This window comes from Phyllostomus hastatus, unplaced genomic scaffold (assembly GCF_019186645.2).
Source record: "Phyllostomus hastatus isolate PE091 unplaced genomic scaffold, TTU_PhHast_1.1 phas_contig_159, whole genome shotgun sequence".
Classification (NCBI taxonomy): Eukaryota; Metazoa; Chordata; class Mammalia; order Chiroptera; family Phyllostomidae; genus Phyllostomus; species Phyllostomus hastatus.
Window position 1 is genome coordinate 31,122,005 of NW_025333640.1, and position 21,612 is coordinate 31,143,616.

The 21,612-nt window shown below is 43.9% G+C and overlaps 1 protein-coding gene across 3 annotated transcripts in view; it reads left to right on the forward strand.

Moving 5' to 3' along the window:
* Nucleotides 1–1,915: 1,915 nt before the first annotated feature.
* SLC7A11 (solute carrier family 7 member 11) overlaps nucleotides 1,916–21,612 on the forward strand; it is a 218,836-nt gene continuing 199,139 nt past the window's right edge. For 2 of the 3 annotated variants that reach the window (XM_045831524.1, XM_045831525.1), the window contains exons 1-4: nucleotides 1,916–2,996; nucleotides 7,622–7,748; nucleotides 11,787–11,902; nucleotides 20,406–20,531. In XM_045831524.1, coding sequence (XP_045687480.1) covers nucleotides 2,720–2,996; nucleotides 7,622–7,748; nucleotides 11,787–11,902; nucleotides 20,406–20,531 — 646 coding nt within the window. In that variant the 5' untranslated portion in view covers nucleotides 1,916–2,719. Of the gene's footprint in view, nucleotides 2,997–7,621; nucleotides 7,749–11,786; nucleotides 11,903–15,654; nucleotides 15,782–20,405; nucleotides 20,532–21,612 lie in introns of those variants that run through there. The other variant, XM_045831526.1, reaches the window with a different exon arrangement.

Consider the following 21,612-nt stretch of genomic DNA (forward strand, 5'->3'; position numbering starts at 1 on the left):
AAGCAGGAGGGGGAATAGAAATGCATTTGCTTGGAACTAATTTTTGTGGTGCACACATATTTGAAGACCATCTAGATTCTTAGTTTATATGTTCAGAACTATTGATTGTAACGGTTTGTTAACACTGACAATCATCAGCATTTTCTTTGTAACCTGCATTTTCTGCCAATTTCCTGGTGATTAAAAGAGGGATCTAGTGTCTTCAGTACCTACATGCAGCTTTGCAGAATTTTTTTTTTTTTTCAGAATTTTTGAGTGTGACTCATCTTTTGGTACAATTCTTTTGGCCATTAGTCTAACGAGTGATTTTTCATCATTAATTTTTTCTTTTTTTTTTTTAGATTTCATTTATTTATTTTTAGAGAGGGAAGGGAGGGAGAAAGAGAGAGAGAAACATCAATGTGCGGTTGCTGGGGGTCATGGCCTGCAACCCAGGCATGTACCCTGACTGGGAATCGAACCTGCGACACTTTGGTTCGCAGCCCGCGCTCAATCCACTGAGCTACGCCAGCCAAGGTGATTTTTCATCACTAATTTTTTAAGAATAGTATGAAGGAAGAGAATGTTATTTGATGTTGAAAGAATATTTTTTTTCCTTTTTTAGAATTTAACTTCCTCCCTGAGTGAGGTCTGGGTCTCAATGTGTAAGTTTAGTCATTTAGTACAAAGCGCAGAATTGCAGCATGACTCCGCACTGGTTAGAGATGGAGCGTTGTTGTCTGGGATGCTGGACGGTTCCACTTCCAACACGTATTTCCTCAGCGCCCACGTGTTTCCTCTCTGGGAAACCAAGGCCTCTCCGCTCCCCATTGTGTTCACTCACCAGGAGAATTTCATGAGTGCAAGGACTCGGAGGGGGTGGGAAAGAAACAGAAGGATCTTTTTTTAGTTTTCTTTTTAGAAACTTCCAACAATAGTGAATGAAAAAAAACAACACATTTTTGTTTTTTTAGAAGACAGAACAGCTGGGTAACAGTGTTCATTCTGGCTGTAGAAAGACCCTGACTTGGCCTACCAAAAGCACATTATGTAGGGGCAGGGAGACAATGTAAAAAGGTAATGATGCAGCCTCGGTTATTGGGTTGGTAGAGTACTGATGTGGTGTAATTTTCTCAGGGGCAATATAACAGACTAGTTCTGACCTTCTCCACGCTGCCTTCCCAGTGGCTGGTTCCTTCATGTGTCCTCCCGAACCCCTGCCCATCCTGGCTTCTCACACACGGTTTTTTGTTCTGGCCTTCAGAAGCATATTTAATAGTATGTGTAAGGTAGCTTCAGGGTGATGGTAACATCCAACTCTCACCAAATCCACAGCCTCTAAACCACAGCCAAACGTGACATCCAGGATTTCTTTTCTTTTGGTATTTGTTTTATGGACACTTAAGATAGTTAGTAGGGTTCAAAAATGTTTTGCCTTTCTTACTGTGTCAAGGTAAACAATTTAGTCTTAGCTTATGTTTCTAATTCATTGTACATTTACAATCATAATATAACAATAGTTCATACACTGCAGAAAAAAAAATCATGCGCAATATCATTACATTCCAAACTATTATTCTGAGTCTTTCTTTTCAAGCTTTTGCTATATGCATGTTTTTATGTCATTGCAATTATTGTTTATTTTTAAATTAGTTTTTAAGTAATTCAGTGGGTTATCATGCAAATGAAGAATATATATCTTTTACTTAGTTTAGGAGATCACCTAGTGCTAATGAGAATCAGACAATGAGTATTTTCTACAATCACTGTGATTTTAAAACTTGTCACACTCAGATGGTGATTTTTAAATACTGGTTTATTGTTGGCAGTCAGAAGTAATTTTTATTTTTTAATGTTGAGCAAGGCTCACAATTATCATGTGCATTCAGCAGCTATACAGAATCATTCTAGCTTTGTAAATACTGAAGTTGCCTGGGTTGCTAGGAAACCCCAAAACAAAAAAAAAAACCAAAAAAAAAAAAAACCCAAGCAGGAAACGGATTATAAAATCCAAATTTTGTTGTTATAAACACTGCACTTCTCGTTTTCCTTCTATTATCAAAACAGTTGTGTGTAAAAGAAAAAAGGAACTCTACAATGCTGGGATCATTTCCTGTTTCATTTTTCATTCTCTTTCTTGGGTCAGGGGCTTTTGTCCCTCGCTAAGAGTTGCTTTCATCTCTGCGAAGGCCTGTTCTGAGTTTCCTACTTCTGGATTGGTTGCGATCCCTTTTACGGGTATGCTTTGTTCTCTGTAAAACTTAGGTCAGTTGAGCAACAACATGCTGCTACTGTTAAAAAAAAAAAAAAAAAGAGCTGAGTCATGCTGGAGCCTTCTCCTGTGGCTGATGCAAACCTGGAGAATTTGCATCATCATTTAGCCGGATTAAGCTGGTGTGACAGGCAGGAGCTTAAATACCAGCCCATAAGGAAGGGGAACTGGTTTGTTATGATAGGGCGGCTGCGGCGGCCACAGCACAGAGGTAGTCGGAGGAGGTGGAGGAGGTGGAGGAGCCGGAGCCCCAAGAACACACAGGTGTTTCCGAGGAGTAATCAGATACCTGTGAAGGAGAAAATACACCTCTGAGTTTTTACCTGTGAACACAATTGCCCTGAGAGACAATCAGAGAGCAAAGAGGAAGAGATTAGTCAGTCACACCAAGAGACACCAAAGTTGAAAGTTTGAGTTTTTTCTTTTTCTTTGTCCCCCGTTCCCTTTTCCCCACCGTGTGTCACTACAATGGTCAGAAAGCCTGTCGTGTCCACCATCTCCAGTGGAGGTTACCTGCAGGGGACTGCTCGCGGGAGGCTGCCTTCCCTGGGGGGCAAGGAGCCCCCCGGGCAGGAGACAGTGGTGCTGAAGAAGAAGATCACCTTGCTGAGGGGCATCTCCATCATCATTGGCACCATCATTGGCTCAGGAATCTTCATCTCTCCTAAGGGCGTGCTGCAGAACACCGGCAGCGTGGGCATGTCCCTGATTGTCTGGACGGTCTGTGGGGTCCTGTCCCTGTTTGGTGAGTGCGGCTGCTCCTTGGGGCCGGGGGTGTGTCTGTGCAGCCGGGCGTGCGCGCTCCCGGAAAGCAAAGGGTAGTTTTTAAAAAGTGAATGAAATGGCAAAGGCTGCATCAGGTTTTCTGGTTTCTGTTTAGGTAGGCGAACTACCTGAGCACGGTGCCCACCGTTGGCAGGGTCCCGAATTCCTTCACGTTGCTTCCTGCGGGCTGCACTCGCTTTTCCTGACTCAGACAGACTATGTTCTGCCTTTTCCCCCTGGCGCCCGGAGCAAAGGCTAACTCTGATGACCCGGTGAAACACGTGCTTTTTGGACCGGGCGGTTGTGCTTACTTCTGTGTGTTTGGGGCATCCTTGCCAGGTGGCACGCCGAATGAAACACCTGTGAAGGGAAGCCCGGAGTGGCTCATTGCGCTGCGGAGCGGAGAGTTCAGCAGAAGTTTTACTGACTTTTTTTTTTTTTTCATTGGCAAAGCAAACGGGAGGCAGTCTTTCCCTTTTACATTTTTTAACTTCACGTGTTTGTCAGTTCCTGGCACTCTTGTTTCAGTAGCCCTTGGCGTGGAAAGATGAGTGACAGCACATAACTCCGTCACTATCACGAGTGGGTATATGGCAAGGGCCAGGTTTTTTTCACCTTCCAGGTCTCCTCAGTGCCTGGAAACCTGTGCAGTCTGAATGTCAGACTGGAGTTCGCTGTCGGGTTTGCTGTGTTTGCTGGGTGTGTTTTCTTCGTCTCTGTTCCGTTCGGTTTCCGGGGGCACAGATCATTTGCCCACCCGTTCACTGAGAGGGGCTTCTAGAAGAAATGTGATTATTAATTTTCATTCAAGACCGAGATTTCTTTCCATTGATTTGACGATGAATAGTAGAGAGACAATAAACGTTCCCCCATAAGGTGAATGAATTACTAGAAAGCCACATGAGTTAGTTGCAAAGGCGACAAAAACTGGTGAATAGTTCGAAAATAGAAATTTCATTTTTGCTATGGGGGTAAATGTTTAAGATATATTTGCTTTTTTTCTGGCAAATGGTGCGTTTTGATTCAAAAGACACTACTCTTTAAAGGTACTACCTCTTTGTCATAAGTCTAGGGCCAAGTACTAACTCTTGGCTCTAACACACCTATCATTCCACTCATTCTTAAGGCCTTGCGATGTTTTAATGCATTGGTTTGAGCATTCATTTAGAGAACTCAAATTTCTATGATCAGTAACAAGGCATTTTAGATATTTATGACTTTTTAAAGGGAGAAGGTATTTTAAATAAAACTTGTTAACCCAAAACTTTAATATAAAAAGACCCATGGAGGAATAATATTTAGATGTTTAAAGAGTTTGTGGTATTCCTAACAGGCTGGCATGTACATTTATAGATAAAGAAACATAGTTGTTGATCGACTTAAATGACTTTGTGCACCCTCGGCCTGTAATCTTCTGCGGCACTGGGTATATTCTGAATAAATCAGTGTCTTCATAGGAAAAACCAGACCCACTTTCCTGGACTTCCCGCACTGTGTATATGCTGCTCCTACTATGTGATATGATTCCATTTTTGTATACAATAACAGGCTATTCAGATACAGTGAAACGGGTTGTTCTGAGCACTTGAACGAGCTAAAGTGATGTTCACTTGTACTATGAAAATATGCTTCTGCAAAAGTATATCATCTCAAGCTCAGTGGGGAAAAACGCTAAAGGGACTACCTAAAGTTACACTTGGTAACTTTATGGTAAAAGACATGTTGGTATTCTGCAATTATTAGTTGCAGGGTGTAGACTCCTGTGTAAATCTGTGTGTGTCAGGGAGCTCTGCCCACAGGGCCCCCACCGGCCGCCACGGATGAGAATAAGTCTACCAAGACATGATCTGCTTGGGGAGGAAAGGTGGCCGATCTCTCAAAGGAGAAGGGCCAGGAGCCTGTTCCTCATGGGTTTTTATTGGGTTCAGTTTGAACAGGAATACAGGTAAAGCTCATCAGTCACTGTCAGGCAGTAAGGATCAAACAATAGATAACATACAAAGAACTACGAGGGCTTATTCTGAGTCAGGGTCTGTTAGCTAAGGGGCTACAAAACTTTGGGAAACAAACTCATTTCCTGCTCGGACCCTCATCTTTTAATTGAGGACATTCTTAGCAAAGCAGTTTTCACAGAATCTTATGCATTCTTTCTTAGGCCTGATCATCCTGGGGAACCTGCCCTTTCCAGCACAGGGCTGCACCGCCCTCTGTCATTGTTTCAGGCTTAAGTCAGGCAGGGGAAGTAAGGCAGCCAAGAGATCAGCCAAGGGATTAGGAGACTTCTAGCAGACAGAATGAGGACTCAGGCTATGTCAAAGCCAAGGGGCCAAGGTCCATCACCCCCTTTTGCTTTAGCCCCTCAAGTCTTTCCCTGGAGACCCCTGTGATCATGCCTGTCTTAGATTATCCCTCCTTTGAGGAATCTTACCCATCATTGGCTAGCTGATCATGCATTGGGGGCCAGGCAGGGTGAAGTAAAAGGGGCAGGGGTGGCACCCCTGCCAGGGAGATAGGCTTTGTCTCCTTGGTGGTTTATGGTCCCAAGGTACTCACTCAGCCTTAGTCATGGATGGGGGAGGGGGCGGGGTGGAGATTACAGCTTTTGAAACCAGGCTGGGCAGTTCCCAACAAATCTGCATATCAGTATTTGCATTCCATTTATCTCTTTAGTTACTGGAAGCTTTTTGACAGCTGGGCCTTCCGAACAGGAAGCAAAGCAAAGTGTAAGGGAAAAAGTCTTTCTTTTAAAACTCTAAAACTCTGGAACTAAAAGTAAAGAATCTATATATTTGGTTTACAATCTCTTATTTTTTTTGTAAAGCTAGGATCAATATATGGATTTTTATATCCTGTTTTGAACTTTTTTCATCTGGGTAAAATGGTTATGGAGCTTGAGAATTTTAAATGAAAATCTCAATCCTCCAGAACTCAATTTAAACCCGGGGCAGCCATCCTGGAGTTTCTGCAAAGCATGCACAGGTCTAGGTATTGATTCTCTGGAAATAAATTCTTAGCTACTTAAGACTCTTTCCGATAACATTTTACAGTGGATGTTTTTCTGTACAGCCTACCAACATGGCGACTGGCTTCCTACAGACAGTGAATTGCGAAGAGCCATAATTATTTATAAATAGGCCGGCTAGATCAGTGGTCCCCAACATCAACCTGCCGGCTAGTTACTTTAGAATCGTCTGTGCAAATTTTTAAATAATAGCTTCTCTTGGATCCCTCTATTGGGGAGTCTACAATCGCCTGGTTAGAGAGCAGGTCTGGGGTATGACCCTAGCATCTGTTTTTCATTTGCTTTTAAATAAAAGATTCTTCCCTGGTGACTCCGATAAAATGCTAGGTTCAGGGATAGGGTCAGTGATACTAAGTTTTCACTGAATATCCAAGTTCAACTCACATAGGGGGGTTCTACCTGAAGAATCACGGACTAGCGCTCAGTCCCCACACTTTTAGTCTCTGAAGTAGCTCCAGTGAAAATCGCGTGTTACACTGGAGTACTTAGCAGTATGGTAGAACTTTTCACATTATATCAAGGTATGTTTTTCATGATCTTGGTAAGTCGTTGTTCAAGTTCATAGGCATAGCTGCATTTCAGGAGGTGCTCATTCACCGTATCTGGCCTAGCATGTCCTTGGTGCCCATTATCAAACTGACACACAAACGCTGAAACTGAAGTTTGGGGAGGGTTACCTAACCTCGTCAAGTCCATGAGACTGGATTGCTGCAGGTTAAAATTTGGTGTGTAATTAATTCTACCAGACGTAATAAATACAACTTACAGCATCTCACTTTTGAAAGTATGTTATTTCAACCACCCAGAAGTTTATACTTTAAAAACATCCCAAAAATATTTTCCAGAAATAGAATATCTGAGTTAAAATTCATTTTGTTGACATACAAAACATATTCCATAAACTGGGTGAAGGCTTTCAAGACCTAGAGTTTATACTTTTCTGAAAAACAGATACATGTTTATTTTGATGCACTACAAAAAAATGTGCATTAAAAGGAGTCTCATAATGAGGTCAGTTTGGGATCATTTCTTACCTTGGTGTGGAGTTATGTTCTAAGACAGTGATGGAGGGAGATGTGACCTGAGGTGGTGAACACACCATACGATATACAGATGATGTACTGTAGAACTGTACACCTGAAACCTAATGTATTATAGAACTGTACCCCTGGAACCCTATATCATTTTATCAACCTGTGTCACCCCAATAAATTCAATAAAACAGAAAACAGAAAAATGGGTTAGTGTTGTTGGCATCGAGCGCCTCTTTTTCCCTTGTTCCTAGGCTTGACATTCAAAATTCTTAATAACATGATATTGTTTTAGAAGTTTTTCATTGCCATTTCAAGTACACTTACATAGTTTAAATGGAATGGACTATATCTCAAATTTAAGGAAACTCCAAGAAGAATTTGGTGGCTCTTTAGTGATTAGGTGACCATTATTTGTCTTGAAATAAGGGTGTCATTTAGACCAAAGGTCACAGTAACATGCTGTGCAATAGACACATTGCTGTATTGATCGACTGCTGGATGACTTGGTGGTATTTATCCTTGTACCTCTTTATTATAAACACTCCACAGGAGCCATGTCCTATGCTGAACTGGGAACCAGTATAAAGAAATCCGGTGGTCATTACACATATATTCTGGAAGTCTTCGGCCCATTGCCAGCTTTCGTGCGAGTCTGGGTGGAACTGCTCATAATCCGGTAAGTGTATAAATAGGAAAAAATTAATAAAAATAAACCTATTCGTTACATGCCTTCTTTCAACTACCATGATTATTTTAAACTAATTACCCTGGATGGTGTGGCTCAGTGGACTGAGCGCCAGCCTGCAAACCAAAAGGCTGTCATTTCGATTCCCAGGGAGGGCGCACGCCTGGGTTGCGGGCCAGGTCACCAGTTGGGGGATGGGAGCATCTCTCACACGTGATGTTTCTCTCCCTCTCTTTCTCCCTCCCTCCCCTTCTCTCTAAAAGTAAATCAATAAAATCTTTAAAAAATGTTTGAGAGCCTTTTAAAAAAATAAGTAAACTAATTATAATTAGTTTAACTTTAAACTAATTACAGTTCAGGACACAGAGTCCGTGATGAAACACCTTTCTCAACTAATGGGTTCAATGCAGTTCTGCCATGGGCAGTAGGTGGCTGACCATGCCAGATGTTTCAGTCGCTGCTTTCCTTTAATCTTCAGTTACCCTTGACGGCATTTCTGGGGAAGATGTTAACCTGAAAGGACATGAAGCATCAGAATCCACCTCGATAAATCAGATCCTTTGACTGGCCACAGTGAAGTGCTATATGCTAAGGGCTGGGGTTTTTATTCCTGTAGACCTCATCCCTAAGACGTTGAACTGTACTCCGTTTCCACGACTGGGAGACTTCTGTGCCTCACAACTTAGTGTGTTGGCAAGTTTATTACTTAAAAAAAATAAGGCTTTACTTGACATAAATGACTCACTTCCTCACATTAAACAAATCAGTGCACTGCAGTTGCGAAAGTGTTTTTGATTTTATTGTTGCAGCCATGAAGCATTAAACCCTATTGTGCTAAGTCACTGTGAATAGCAAGTTCCCTTCCGCTTCATGGGAAACTCATGATGTCATTGGTGAGACATTTAGAGTAGCGCAGTTCCTTAGGTTCCGTTGCTATTGGAAAGCATGACCTGCACTGCGTGATTACAGAGTTTAACAGAGGTAACTAGGAACACTTGTTCTTAGTGTCAGCATGCGGGGAATACACAGCTGAGTGCTCATGTGAGCTTTTATCCCATCATTTGTGGCGAGGTGGCAAAGACAGAGCTCTATCTAATAAGCATCAAATGAACACTAATCTTGATTTTTATAGTCCTAGGAGTCTCTCTTTTAACCAAGATCTTCAGAGTAGTGTTTGCTTCTTTGTTAAGTCTGTTCTCATCTTAAACAACTCTACATTATTTAAAACTTATTATAACGAAATAATGATAAAGAAGCATTTTGTTCCTTTTCTAAAATCTGGAATTTTCCGGGGTGTGCCTTCCACCCTTTTCTGATGATCTGCATCTTACCCTTTAAAGGTCAACTGAAATTCCTTCTTTTCCACAGTTAGTTTCCTGTTTGCCCTAGTTGAAGGTATTTCTTTCCTCTCTGTTTCTTCTGAAACATGCAGTCTCTGCTACTCATTTGACATTGAACATGGTGTCTTGTACTCTTACCTGGCATTTTAGGTGTCTGTGTTCTGGATCCCTGTTTGAACTGCTGTCATATCAGGCACGTAAGACCAGGTCTCACACTTTCTGTAACCTTCTAGTGCTTACTTCAGTGCCCTGAGTACCTTAGCTATTAGATCATATCGAATGTGCCGGAAAGTTTAAGGTTATAAGATTTTGACTCACATACTCAGCATTCAAATAAGCACATTACTTAGAGCGCGGGGCTGTCATGATGGTGGGCTTTGGAGCCTGAGAGAGCTGGACTCGAACCCCTGTGTTGGTTGGACGGCCTTGGCTGACTACGTGGCGCTGTGATGAGCATGGTCATTCCATTTGCAGTCGCCCAGGCAGAGGGCTCGTCCATGAACGTGTTCACCCCTCACACTGCCCCTGACTTGGGGTAGGCAAGGGAAAGAGATCTGAAGGGAAGTGAGTCATAATTCCCCTTCCCAAGTAGCTTATAATCAAATGTTACTTTAATTATAACAGAGCTAATTCATGGTGTGCATGTGTGTGTATTGGTGGAGGAAATTGCCCAGACGTATTCTAGAAGCTTTTTTAAATTGTTGCTCAGTTGCAGTTGTCCCCATTTTCCCCCATTACTCTCCCCTGCCCTACCCACGCCCCCTCCCACCTTCGATCCTCCCCTCCCCATTGCCTTTGCCCACGGGTCCATTATACATGTTCCTCGACGTGACCCTGCCCCTGTTTCCCCATTATGACCCCCCTCCCCTCTGGTCACTGTCAGTTTGTTCTTTAGAAGCTTTTCCAATGGGTTTATGTGTTCCTTTATCATATGGGCTGACATTGCTCAGCTGGTCCTTCAAACAGAGTAACGAAGGACTTGAGCAGTGACAAAATATCCAGATACTCCATTAACATTTCTCTTCTGTTGACGATACGCATGGTGCTGAAGTATTTAACACTGAAACGGTGCTTCAGATAAAGGCACTCTTGTGAGCGATCATGTAACGCATAGATTTCAAGGAAAGACATGGCACCGCAGTGCAAAACAGGGGCCGTTGGTGGAATCCGTACAGTCATCGTGTAGTCACGATGTATGGGGTTTTCCACCACAGGACAGACTGAACTCGGGGTGGGGGGGGTAAGACGGTGACCAGGAGGGACACAGTCTCATACCCATGGAGCTCAGGGCCCAGTGAGGGAGGCGGGTGTCCATGAAGAGATCACATCCTGCGTAGAAAGTCGCTACTGTGATAAGTGCTGTGAGAAGGAAGCCGCGGTTCCCTGAGAGCACCGTCCCCGGGAGCTCTCGCACAGTCGGAGGGCTGGAGGGGTTTTCTCGGGCGCAGGAAGATGGAACTACCATCCGAGGCAGAGAAAAGCTGTCCATGAGTCCCACGGGCTCCAGGCAAAGGGTATTCAGAGCACCCTGGTGAGGACGAGCCAACTGAAGAGGAAGGGAAAGTTCAGAGCAGGCGGAGCCCGCTCTTGAAGGATCTTTGCACCTCGTGAGCTTGTTCTGAAGGCACTAAAATGACACGATCAGAGTTTATTTTGCACATCAAGAGGTTTACAAGTGATGGGGAACAGGAAATAAAGTCCTGTTTTGGACGAGGAGAGGGTGTGCAGGGAAAGGAGAGTGTCAAGGTTTATAGGCCTGTGCGAGACCAGCAGGCCAAGGTTGGGACACGCACAGGTGGCTGGTCCTCTGAGCGTTCAGGGGCTGGGCGCGGGTGTGGGACAGCTGGTGCGGGACAACTGTGAGAGGGACAGGAAGCTGGAGAGGAAGACGGCCAGAGGAGTTAGATCATCCCAGGGGCTTATCCAAAGCCATATGTCCAAAGAATATGCATTTATATATATACATATTTAAACTGAAAAGACATGTATAATTTTCTCAGAAATATTTGAAGAATTAGAGGAGAATGGTTTGTTCCGTTTTGCTCTATACCTGAACTTAGTTCATTTTCCGATTTCACACATATTTTCTCACCTGTGTTACATTACAAGAGTGCTCCTATTTTTCAGCTTAGACTTTGCATCTAAATAGTTCCGTGGAATTAAGAGTAATCACTTGGTTCTTCAAGGGTTCATCTGCACTGGAAAAATAGTAGTCATACAGTGTCAAGGGGATAAGCCTACATTTGCAATAAACACCATTTTTTTTTTGTTGAGTTTTGCATTCATTAACCCTCACCATACCCCAACCCACTCCTGCTCTGTTAACGCCCGCCTCCTGGGGCTGGGGTTTCACTGCTGGCGTCCTGAGAGCAAAGGCTGCTTCTTCTGAAGCTCACCCCTGTCCGGATCTCGAGTGATAAACTAGACCGTCAAGGGCAGAAAAGGCAGACGTGGGAGAAGAGAGGCAAAGTTGATGGCACCCAAGCTTACTCCCAAGCCAATGTGAAGTTTAAAAACTATCTACTAAAGCTATAGACAATATTTCATCTGAAATGTTGGTGAAGTCCTGAAAAGTATAGGCTCTCCTATTTAGCAGGTTCCGTATACTGAATAGAAAAGTCCCTCCTGGTAGACAAAGTCTGGTGAAGATACTATTTTTGTTGCTAACCTGCATGTATGTGTTTTCCAGCCCTGCGGCCACGGCTGTGATATCTCTGGCCTTCGGACGCTACATCCTGGAGCCGTTTTTTATTCAGTGTGAAATTCCTGAGCTGGCCATCAAGCTCATGACCGCTGTGGGCATCAGTGAGTATGACAGCTATACATGTGTTTTAAAAACCCACAAAAGTGACTGGGGACAACGTTTCTTCAGACTATTTCCATGGTGAGGCCTGCTTCCTGCATCGTGGTTCTTTTTGCTGGTAGTTTCTTGCCAAATTTGCATGGGAAAAGAATGACATGAGTAAGTATACGGAGCAGTCCTTGATACTGCCTGCCTTCCACGCCAGTTTCCATCCCGCTGGGTCACCAGCCAGGATGGCTCATCTTCAAAAGCAGGCAAACAAAAACCAACTTGCCGATAAAATGGAAATTGGGTTGTGTGTGGAGGAGACAATGACAGATGGAAACCCAGTTATGTGACGCATTTTAGATATTCGAAGTTCTCCCTGCTCAGTGATAACGTGCTGAATTAGGACGCATTTAGCCTCACGGAGTGGAGTTTACGCGTTGGGGTTACGCGTGATGCTCATTCATTCTGCAGGTCGGCCGTGTTGTGGGCCCAGCGGCCCGCTGATGCTTGGGACCAGTCTCTGGTCTCTATTTGATTATTAGCAGCATTTCTCCACTAGGAGCTTTCTTTGTGGTCTCCAGATTCGTAAGTTGCTCATTTTTATCAATGGGCACAGAGAGTAGAGAATCTTTTTAAACGAAATGAAAAAAAGAGGATTATATACAACATTACATAAGCGATATAAAGCCAAATATAGCTTTATAGCTATATAAAAAGCTACCTTCTGAGACGAGGGTAGCTTTCAAACCCTCGACAATTACTGGAAATGATAACGTAATTCTAGATGCTAATTGAATCACTGTTTTAAGAATCAACATCTGATTAAGTTTAAATTACTCGGAAATAGAAAGCTCTACAGAGAAAGAACTGAATTCCATACTCCTAAAACTTCCAGTTACACACAGGTAAGGCACTGTTCCAGCACAGCAAAGAGAGTGACCCGAGGTGCACCCGGCAGCAGTGAGGTGAGCTGTCAGTAGGAGTCCCAGGTGCCTAGGTGGGAGCGCCTCCAGTGCAGGCCCTGAGCGCAGGCAACCTGGGATCGACACCTCGTGCGTGCGACAATTATTTAGATGCGTGATTTGGGCTAACTATTAAACCACTTCAAGTGCCTGTTTTGTTTATTGGAAAAAAAAACTGTGCGAAGGTAACTTATCTTGAAAGGCTGTAGAAAGATGCAATTATGTCAGATTTTAAGGGCTTTAGCAGAATTGCCCATAGAAAATTCTCATTTTAAAAGATTTTATTTATTTATTTTTAGAGAGGGAAGGGAGGGAGAAAGAGAGAGAGAGAGAAACATCAATGTGCGGTTGCTGGGGGCTGTGGCCTGCAACCCAGGCATGTACCCTGACTGGGAATCGAACCTGCAATGCTTTGGTTCACAGCCGGCGCTCAATCCACTGAGCTATGCCAGCCAGGGCCCATAGAAAATTCTTGATAAATCTGCTGTTCCACTAAGGGACAGACCAACAGCCAATGTTGTGCCCATTATACTCTTGTCCCTTGGTTGACTGAAGCAGACTCACATCACAAGTATAATATCTGAAAAGGGAAAACTAGGAATAGCATTTTTTGAGAGCTCTGTAAATTGTCAGTAGAAGTTACTAATTAAAAGCTTAATATCCAGCAAACTTCAAATAGATTCTATGTGAACATTTACACACTCAGAAATATTTCCCACTTTGGCCTTCAAATAAGGTGGATAATGATAACACATTACTATTTTAGTAAGTCTAGACAATCATTTTCGTAAAGACCCAAATTTTATTAAAAATTTTTAAGGGAAAATGTGAATTTTAGGGGAGTAAATGGTAACCATTCAAATCAAAATTTTAAAGCAATTTTATGTGAGGATAACCGAGTATGTTGTGGCTTACAAAACTCCTTTCTGTAGTAGAGATTGGTGGTAGAATAGTTATTTCACCAAGAGGCTGAGTGAACCTTGGATGAAGCCAGACACTTCTGTCTATTTCTGCCATTAGTGATAACACTCGTGTTCCTTTTGCAGCCTTGAAATTGTGAGGAAATATGTTCCTATAATCAGAAGCACTAAAACGGAAAGCCATATATTAATATGACTCAGTGGGAGGTAATGTAAATCATGGTCTAATGGGGAAGTGGAGCGGTCTTAGCTTTAATGAGCAACAGGAGGTGGAGAAGGGATAGAGGAGGAGGCATCTACCTGGGGGCAGGTCTCTCCCAGTCTGCATTCTTCCCGGCCTTGAGGACCGGTGGCTTTCTGCCTGCTGGGGTGGGGTTTGGTGAGAAGCAACAAGCCGAGTTTAATCGTGGGAACTACTTCCTTGAGTTTCCCAGACAAGGAAATAGTGTGTGGTGGTTTGAAATCTCTCTCCAGGACAGGAGAGCTGGGTTGTAATCAAATCACAGAAAAAAGGAATTTCTAGTGTTTTTGAAATGTTAGTCAACAATTTGAGACAGGAGACTGGGGGAGGCGTGTAAAGATCCTAAATGCTGATTTACTCCCATGACGCCCTCCCCCTTTAAAAAGTACAGACATCCTCGCTTACCATGGTCCCACTTTTGATTTTTGGTCTTTATGAGGATGTGATAGCGATATGCATTCTGTAGAAACCACACTTCATGTTTTGGTTTTATTTTTCCGGGGCTATAGTGATCATTGGCCGGATTCTCTCCCATGGTGCTGGACAGTGGCAGCCAGCGCAGCCACCAAACCCTGGTCCCCAGGGGCCACACCCCACGCCCTACCATGGACTGGGTTGCTGGGGGGTTTTGTTTGTGTGTTTGCTTGCTTGCTTGCTTTTTTGTTGTGTTCTGAGCACATTCAAGGTAGACCTGGCTAAGCCACAGTATTCAGTAAGGCTAGGTGTAGTAAATGCATTTTCAACTCAGAATATTTTCATCTTAAGACTGGGTTTATCCAAACATACCCCCCTTGTAAGTTCGGGAGCGTCTGGACTCTACTTCACCTCTGTCCAGTTAACAAAGACGAGAGGTCTGTCCAGTTCACAGACCCCTCCGCTGTGGTGAACACGGAGGCGCATGGATGTGTGACTGGGAAACCTCACACTCACGTTTGCCACTCCCCTCCAGCCCACCGCTGACTGTACTCCTCTGACCTTCTACAGAACTCCGTGAATTCTCACTGTTTCTGTAGTTTCAAAAAGCATTGAAGTGTAGAATTTTTTATCTGTTGCTCTGGTCTCCTGAAACGAAACCCCAGTAAAAATATTGTCTCAGAATGTGAGATCTGGTCCCAGACCCATCCCTCCCAACCTCTCTGAGTCTGTAGGAGTTTAATTTATGTGGGTCAGCACTAACCAGCTTCTCATACCTGTGGGAATAATTAGGGGGAGCAAGCAGAATAACATGATTGCATGGTGAGAAAAAAAAATTAGCCTGTTCTACAAATGTGTTACTGTAATTTCTTTTCTAAGGCTGTATTTCCTGGCATCAGTAACTTTCATGACAGAAAATCTAGCTCGGTGCTAGCGTTTCAAATATAGCGTGCAGAGGAGCTTTGCTGCTTCTTCTGAAGCCCAGCTAGATTCACTCCTTTCCTACCATAACCAAACTACCAAGACAGCCAGTCCTTAGGCAGGTATATGTAGTATGGAAATACACCCGTCCTGCAGGCGACCATCATTTTCTTCAGGAGAATGACTAATACAGTGTGGCATCCGAGTGTCCCGAGATCCCAGCCAAGACAAACATGAACCTTGGCAGAGAGGAGGAGCCACCGGGAGTCTGGGAGAGCCAGGAGTCCAAGTGAGATGGTGTATCTTGTGAGCTACTTCTTCCTTGTGACCTGGGAGCCACTGGAGTCAGCCTGCTGGGCTCTCACCCTGTCTCATGTCCGCCTGGGTCACCGTAGGCTTGGTAATTAATGTCCCGTGTCTCATCTGGAAAATAAGGTCAGTGATGGTAACCACATCTTAGAGATATGAACTTTAAATAGCAGTATCCTTGGAACATCTGTGCACGGTGTCTGCCATGTAATAATAGTTTACAGTTGTTACTGGGCTAAAGGGGTTCATTTGCCTGCGTGCCTCACAGCCCAATAAGACACAAACAGGAGTCAGCCCAGAGAAAGGAAGGGTTCGTTTTTGGGAAGCGCCCACGCCTGGAGTCACAGGGGAGGTCATGCTCCAAGACCGCGCTCCCCGGTGGCTTCCAGGGGACAGGCTTTACAGGGAAAAGATTGTTAACCATGGTGACCCAGGGAGTTAGGGTCATGGTCAGTGTCATTGTTTCTACTGATGGGTCAGCAGTAGGGTAGGGGGTCATTGGTCATTGCAGCGGGGCCTGATGTCAGCCATGGCATGGCATCGTCTGGGTTTGCTGCTTTCCTGAGCCTGGAGCTGAAACACAACTGAGCGTAGAAGTTCTCTCTAGTTTGGTTGAAACTCCGTCTCTGGGGTCAACAGTCTAGAGGCTTTCTTCCTAAGGTTGTTTGATGCTGATCAGAACCTCATTGTCCTGAGGACTGAGGGATGAAGGGAGTGGACATGCAGGGGAGAAGGAGGCTGGTGAGTCAGGGTGCTGAGTGAGGCCAGTTTGAACCAAAGGAAAGAGAGAGAAAAAAGGTCATATTAAAAAAAAGAAGAAGTTTCTGTGCAGTTACACATTCATTTCATGCTTTCAATTTTTAGCCCCAATAGTGAGATCCTGAGTATAGACTCTCATTGCTGCACATCCTCTCTGAAATCGATGCATCCAGAAAATAAATACTAAGGAGGAGATAAAGGCAGCCCAGGTGGCTGTTAGCAAAAACAGGGGAACAGCCCACGCTGGCTCGACCATGTAGCATCCAGACGGCATTCAGGGCAGCACGAAGCAGTCAGAAGTCAGAAGTCAGAAGCCGAGAGAGAACCTGAACCTGGGAGAAAACCCAACCTGTCCAGGCTCAGCTATCTCACTCGGCAAGAGCAAAAACAGACTTGCGTTACAGGATCGCTGCAAGACACACTTGCCGCTCCTTGAATCACAGAGCCATCAGTCCGTAACGTGCCCCTGACCATCCGCTTCAGGTGCGGCTCCCTTCAGATACGTGTTTCTTGTCTCCAGGATCTGTACACAGGGCTTTCCTGCACGCATTTCGTTTCTTAGGAAACTGCATCATAAATGGGCAACAAAAACTCTGTTCCTGTATTTTCATATTGGGAACATTTAAGATAAGCAAAATAAAAATCATCATCGTTGTTGTCATTATCATCAACATCGTCACCATCCCAAGTTGATAAAAAAAATGTTCTTCTTGTGTGAAAATTACCAATATTATTCAGAGAAAGTAACACTAGGACTAGAGAGCTTACTCGGATTTCTTAAATTATTATATTATGGGTAGATAGTGTATAAAAAAACAAAGTAAATATTATTTGCTTTAGAGACTCAGAAAACTCTTGCAGTTAGTGAGTCCCAAATCCCTTTTCAATACTGTTGGGTACGCAACATCCGTAGACTTAAATTTCTCTGTGAAGATGCATGACACCACAGCGGTTCCAGCCACGTGAGGACCTTCGTGGCGTCTCTGCCCCGGTGCCTTGTCACTTGTTAAACTGTGCCCTGCAGGGGCTCAGAGGTGCACCTCAGCTGGAATTCCGTGTGCCACATAATGAGTGTGGCCTCTGGTCGCCCAGATAAAGCAGAGTCTTGAGAAACCTTTGAGAGAGATCAGTCTTTGCCAAAATTTTTGTTTTAGCCATCTGAGAGCAAAGTAAGGCGAGATGATCAATTTATAATATTTGTTTAATTTTGTCTTCTATTTTTCTAAGAAGACTTCACAAGATATAAAAGAAAATCCTGAATACCTTTTCTCTTTTTCAGTAGGTGCTAAGTATTCGCACTCTTTATGAAAGTAACAAACCTTTTCCTCTTCTTAAATATAGTTAGAGGTTCCAGAAATAAGAATGCCTCTTTCTTTCTCCTTCCTTCCTTCCTTCCTTCTTTCCTTCCTTCCTTCCTTCCCTCCCTCCCTCCCTCCCTCCCTCCCTCCCTCCCTCCCTCCCTCCCTCCTTCCTTTCCTTTTTCTTTTTCTTTTTCTTTTTCTTTTTCTCTTACTCTTCCTTTTTCTCCCTTCCTCTCTATGTAACAGTTCTCTTCTAATGTGAAGGACTTTCAGAAAGAGAGTGTTTTTGGTTTTAGGAGCTCTGTTCAAAAGAAAACAGTGATCTTTTGTTGGCGGTAGGAACATGAGTTCGATTGTTTTCAGGCCAATGCTGAATCTCCTTAACTGAGAAAATAATCTTCTTCATATGATGCCTCATTTATCCTTTGCACAGAGATGGGAAAAGAAGTCACTGGATGATGAAGAAGAGAGCAAGGTGGCACTGTATTTTTTTTCGATATCTAAGTGCTTTATACCGGGGAGAAAAACATATTTTGACTCTTAATTCTGTCTTTGGTAAAATAATGCACTGCGTTATTCAGAATGGGCCTGTGTCTTCATGTTTTCAGCTTCAGATGTGGGTGAAAATGTCCCCTTAACCTCCCATGTAGCTTATCCAGGGCCCCCTCCTTTCTGGCCATTCTTGCTGTTACCCCTTTGAAGCATTTCTTCATGAGTAGACCCCTAGTTCAGTTTGTGCCGGATCTATGGAGCCCCAAATTTTTCCACCTTTGAAGTTTTAGAAAAATAAAAATTGTTTCATAATTGCGCTTAAAATGCTGCATGTTTATTATAACTAAAATTGTAAAAGTAATGCAGAAAAAAGCAAATAAGAAAAATTAAAAATTATTTAGTGTCCTAGCATGTATGGCACAGGTGGCAAACACAAGGCCCGCGGGCCGAATCCGGCCCTCCACCTGGTTTTATCCAGCCCGGCGCCTTGTTTCTACCTGGCGGCAGAGCCGAGCTCTCGCTTAACTGTGAGGGAGCAGTTACATGTACACAGTCCTAAAGTCACATTCGGCCCTTTGACGGCAACCTCGAGGCCGATGTGGCCCCCGGTGAACACGAGTGTGACACCCCTGCTCTATAGATGCCTTCTGTTAATGCTTTGGTAAATAATTTTTAGATTTTTAAAATTTTCTTTCTGTCTTGTGTGTGTCTACCCGTCTGTCTATCTGTCCATCTCTGTCACTGGCTGTACTGGTCACTATTATATCATGAACATTCTTTCCTGTGATAACTATTTACCTGCGTCATGATTTTAAATGGCTGCAGAGTAAACCATTAAAACGATGTACCTTAGCCAACCTTCCTTTAGGTTATTAATAATGTTTGTACTGAATCTTAAATTCTGACCTGAGTTAATGATTATGTCAAACCATGGAAAGTATGATGACAGCTTATTGCTGTGCATAAGAAAAACTTTCTTTTGCAATTTGAAATATAACAATTCTGTTTTTTTTTATTTTATCCCTGGAGATGGGGGAATATAGCTTTTAAAAACAAAGCTTATAGACAATAACTGCAAATATCAGGCACAGAGTAGCTTTGTAGGCGGGGGGAGGGGTGTGAGTAACGCTCAGCATAAGGTTTTGTAAAGAGCCTAAAGTTGAAATCCGATGTCTAGAACCGCCTCAGTCATTTCCAGTGGAGTGTAGGAAGCAGCATCTTAAAGTATCACCAGTCATTTCATGTCTTTTTGGCTGAAGGTAGCGCTTTGTCTTAAACTGAGTATCCAGCTCATTCATTCACTCGTTCAACAAAACCGTGTTGACTCCCTTCCTGGGCCAGGCCTGAAGCTGGATACTGGCAATACGGAGCAGGATGCTGCGTGTTCCGTCCTGGAGTTTCCCACGGTCCACAGCCTGGCTGCAGAGAGTGGCTGGCCGAGTGTTTGTTGCTCGGGAAGCTGCAGACAGCATCTTCCAGAAAGGGAAACTCTGCTGGCTTCAGACCCAGTGTTCGTCCTAGCCTGCGCACTCTTCTGGACTCATCACTTAATGTTTTTTTTTTTTCCCCAAGTCCCCAAACATGCCTTGGAAGCCTCTTCATTGAGGGTAGGCTGAAAGGCATTCGTTGACATGCTAATTGGAAAATGGAGAGGAAACCCGAAGGTGCTGGCGAAGGCTAGTCCTGTGAGTCAAGAATAAGGTCCCAGCCAAGTTCTTGGCATCTTACTGCTTCCGGAGGGTGACTCGCACTGGGAGGTGACTGTGCACACATACACTCCTAGAGGGAGGGGAGGTGGCTGCCGTCTCCCGCTGAAGTCACAGCCAGCCACGTCAGCCATCTGACTGCGTGCTGTGAGGACTTCAGGGTTTGGTTGGGAGATATTTTTATATAATCATGGAGGCAGTGCAATATATGTTCACTCGTATGTCAGGAAAGAGTAAGAGATGACTTCTCACTGTCTAGAGGTTTTAAACTAAACTCTTTTCCAACTTTCGTGTGCATAAAAATCACCTAGAGATCTTGTTGAAATACAGAGTCATACTCCTTAAGTCTGGGGCGGTGCCTGAGCTTCTGCATTTCCAAAATGCTTCCAGGTCATGCCAACACCCGTTGGTTCATGGATGGCTGGGACCCACGATGTCTTCATGCTGATGAGGATTCTCCTTTTGTAACTTCATCTGTTTGTTGTTTTACAGCTGTAGTGATGGCCCTTAATAGCACCAGTGTCAGCTGGAGTGCCCGGATTCAGATCTTCCTCACCTTTTGCAAGCTTGTAGCAATCCTGATCATTATAGTCCCTGGAGTCATGCAGCTATTCAGAGGTATGGACTGAAACATAAATGCATTTTAAAGCACGTGTCTGCTTTTGGTTTCCTCTAGCACGCACTTCCGCTTGTGCTAGCTGCATCCCTTAGTTAGTCTCCGCTGGTAGAATGTCGCCTCCGTACTATCGTCTAATGGGTCCGACAGGCCACTACACTGAGGATGAGCCAGCATTTGGAGCTAAAGCAGCAATGAGAGCGTTGAGACTGGGCCGGGCAACAGAATACGGCCTCCGTGAATTCTGTCTCGGTGTAAACTGAAGAGAAAACTCAAGTGGAAAAAAAAAAAACCCATGCTGTTAAACTACTGATATATATGTCTTCTTGTTTTACTTCTTGTTACTTCAAAATAGTTCAGTGATCGAAATGAAGATTAAAGATATCTGGAAAATAGTGAAAGAGGGTCAACCGTTCTTTCCCTTTATGGTTACTATTCCTTTTACCTTGAGCATGGAATCTGGTCGGGAGAGGAGTCAGATATGGGTGTAGCGTTCCTGAAAACCAAATGTTATAGGACAAAAATGGTTGTGAAGACTCAGTTTCCACTGCGATACTGTTTTCATGTAAACTCTGCATTTCTACCGTTTTCCGGGAGGACTTGCTTAATAGAGTTGACTGTTCAGAAAGAAAGACGAGGTGGTGGAGGGGGTGACGTCATTTAGAATTTCAGTGGCTTTCGGGGAGGCAGCAGCACGCGCAGTAGCCCGGATTCCTTGGGGACTGTTGGAAAAGAAGAAACAGGTCCAGGTGGGTTATTTAATGAGCGAGGGGCAGGGTAGCGGGACGTAAACAGGGCAGCGAGATGCGATTGTAAAGGAGTGACTCATGACTTGGGTGAGTTAAGTGTTTAGTGTTTACGTGAGCATTGCCAGTTCCAAGAAAGGAAGTTTTTGAGAAACTTGACAAAGCTGCAGAAGAATTACACAGGGCAAAAGGAAATGCCAACGTGCTGCAAAACAGTAGAGGCATTAAACAAGAATGAATGAGGAAAGGGCCGTCCCCGCTAGCCGAGGAAAGGGAGCTGCTGTTGTCCAGGTAACAAGCCCAATGGGAGGTCCTGGAGCTCTCCTGGCTAAATGTC